Source organism: Plasmodium reichenowi, chromosome 4 (assembly GCF_001601855.1).
Source record: "Plasmodium reichenowi strain SY57 chromosome 4, whole genome shotgun sequence".
Classification (NCBI taxonomy): Eukaryota; Apicomplexa; class Aconoidasida; order Haemosporida; family Plasmodiidae; genus Plasmodium; species Plasmodium reichenowi.
In genome coordinates, this window is record NC_033649.1 from 16054 (window position 1) to 19361 (window position 3308).

At 19.4% G+C, this 3308-nt stretch overlaps 1 protein-coding gene across 1 annotated transcript; it reads right to left on the reverse strand.

Annotated features, from left to right (window-relative positions):
• Window positions 1–1453: 1453 nt before the first annotated feature.
• PRSY57_0005200 (exported protein (PHISTb)) lies at window positions 1454–3308 on the reverse strand (the record flags this gene model as incomplete). The annotated part of the gene is made up of 2 exons (XM_012905866.2): window positions 1454–3133; window positions 3257–3308. Coding segments are annotated over 2 exons (1732 nt in total), but the record flags the coding sequence as incomplete, so codon positions are not given.

A 3308-nucleotide genomic window follows, 5' to 3' on the forward strand; every position in this document is an offset into this window, starting at 1 on the left:
TATTATATATTTCTAAAAAATAAAATAAACAAAAACTAATAAAATAAGATAGCATAAAAAAAAAAAAAAAACATTGGGCATATTTTTTTTCATATTTCTATTATTTTACAAATCTTTATATACACACCAAAAGTAATAAATAAATACTAATTATTTCGACTTATTATAAATTGTTATATTTTTATAAATATATAAATATTTTATGTTTTATATAATCTATATATTACAAATAAACATTTTACTTAAATATAAATATAAATATATATATATATATTAAATACATTATTTTTTGTAACAATATATAGAAATTATAATCTAATATATTATAGCGCATGTATTTTTTTAAAAATTAATTAAATCTAAATAAAAAACATAAAAATCATCAATCAAAAATGTGTATATATGCCTCTTTAGAACTTAATACTTAAAAAAGGAAAAAAAAAAAAAAAAATTAACATATATTTATTATTCAAATTTTTATGAAATATTGTGTATTAATATTTAGATCAATGTTCTTGTTTTCAATTGCTGATTTAATATTTCTGTATATTTAAAATGTAATACACACAATGGTAATATATATATATATATATATATAATATTATTTGATATAAAAGAAATACAAAACATCCTAAAACTCTTATATTTTTATTTGCTTCTTTTAAAAATGTACACATTTATTATTAAATAAAAGGCAAACATTATATGTATATGTATATATATATATATATATATATATTTATTTATTTATTCACAAAATTGTTTATTAATTTTTTTTTGAAACATTCATATTTCATTTTTATTTACAATACTAATTTTTTCTCAATTGTTAACACAAACCATAAACAATAAATACATATTAAAAATGTGTAAAATTTTTTAGTTATAAAGATATTATTGTTAGGAAATGAATAAAAGGCTACATCACATTTCATTTCATGTTTCACCTGAACAATTCATATAATTTAATTAATTCTCATATGGTTGTCATATTTTATATGAACAATTCATGAATATATTTAATTTTTTTCCGTTCTTTTGGTTTCTTTTTTATTTTGGTATTATGTATTTAATTATTTAATTATTTAATTATTTAATTCTTTATGCATTAACATATATACACATATATACATATATATATATATATAGAAATATATTATGAATTTCATAAAAACAAACAAATATAATATTAAAATCTGAAATATAAATAATATTAACTTCAAAAAAAAATAGTAAAATATTAAAATTAATAAAATAATATATTATACGTCACATATTTAAGTAAAAAAAACAAAAAATTAAAAATAAAAAATAAAAAACAAAAAACAAAAAATAAAAAATAAAAAACAAAAAACAAAAAATAAAAAACAAAAAACAAAAAACTGAAAAGGTACAAATAAATTAAAATATATCTACATATATATATATTTTATTATTGCTTATCATCCAAAATTCATATAATAGATTCCTGCTCGGATAAATCAGCTTCATGTTCTGTTCCTTCATAATCTGTATCACTATAAGATAAATCATTATATGAATCAATAAATAAATCATTAATTGAATCATTAATATTTGGTTCTTCATGTTGTACAGTTTCCTTACTCATATTTGCACCTGGATTAATATAATCTACTTCTAATCCACTATAGTCTATATTTAAGTTTGTAAAATCAACTGGTAAGTAATTAAAATCAATAGATATGTCCTTAAAATCAATAGGTATGTCATTAAATTCGATAGGTAAGTTATTAAAATTAATTGACAAGTCATTAAAATTGATAGGTAAGTCATTAAAATCAATTGGTAATTCTGAAAAATCATTTTCTAAATCTGTCAGATCCACATTTAAATCATCAAAATTTATATCTACATCTGATATTTTATTATCTATATCTGAGAAATCCATCTTTATATCACTAAAATTTATATCTAAATCGTCAAAAATCTTCTTCAAGTTTAATAAATTCATTTCTAAATAGTTTAAGTAGTTTTCAGGTTTTCCCAAACCAAATTTATGATATATAGGGTTCGTTTGTTTTTCATTTTTATCATTATATTCTTCTTGTTCATATTCTAAATCATCTATACTATCTTTATAATTGATATCATGCTCTTCTATTCCTTCTTCTTCTTCTTCATCTTCTTCTTCATCTTCTTCATCTTCTTCATCTTCTTCTTCATCTTCATCATATTTATCATTTCCTTTAAAATTATGACTTTCTATTTCTTCATGTAAATCATCAGATGCATCTATATCTATAAACGGTGCATTCCTTATGTTATCTACATAATTTGAACCATTCATTTTTCGATTCAATCCTTTATTTTTTAATACACATCTTTTAATAGCATTATCAAATACTTGTTTATACATATCAACAATAAATTTACTACGTAATTCTTTTCCTTTTAATTTAGCTTCAAATGTTTTATTTAATATACCTTCGCATGAATTTTTTACACTCTCATTTAGTTTTTTCCATGCAAATCTATTTGCATCAACTATCAATTTAAATTCGTTAATATTTAAATTATTATTATCAATCCAATCATAAAAAATATTATCCATATAAGTTTCCATATTTTGTCCTCCTATTAAAATTATTTCATTACATTCTTGCCATTTCCCTTCAGCAAATGACTTAGGTACTTTATGAACACTTTTTAAATCATTATAAAATCTATATATAGCAACCTTTAGATTCTCATATTTCCTTCTTTCATTTCTAATAACTTCTATCCATATATTTAACATATTTTCCTTTATATTATCATTATCACTGTTTAATAATTCAATTCTTTTATCTAATTGATTATCTTTTTCATTGAAAACCATAGAACCACTTTTATCAGAAAAATTATTTTCTTCATATTGTCTCACATTATTAAATAAAGTTTTATAATTCTTAAAAATATCATTATGACTATTCTCTGATTCTTCTTTTGTTATCCTATTTAATGAAGATCCTTCTTCATTATTAACCACATCAATCACTTTATGCAATTTGCCATGTTCTTCTACTTGATCGGGTTCCGATGAACTTGCTTCATGATATAATTTTCTTGAGCATCTCTTATTAAATTCAGAATTAAAAGAACAGAAGTCCCCTTGATAAAATATACCAACAGTCTAAAATAAAAGAAAAAAATAAAATATAATATGTATAAATAAATATATATATATATATATATATATTTAATATTTTATGTTTATAATCCTATATATTTTATATAATCCACTTTATAGATATACCAATATTGTAACATACACAAGCCCTATCATGGGGATAATATTACGTTTATAC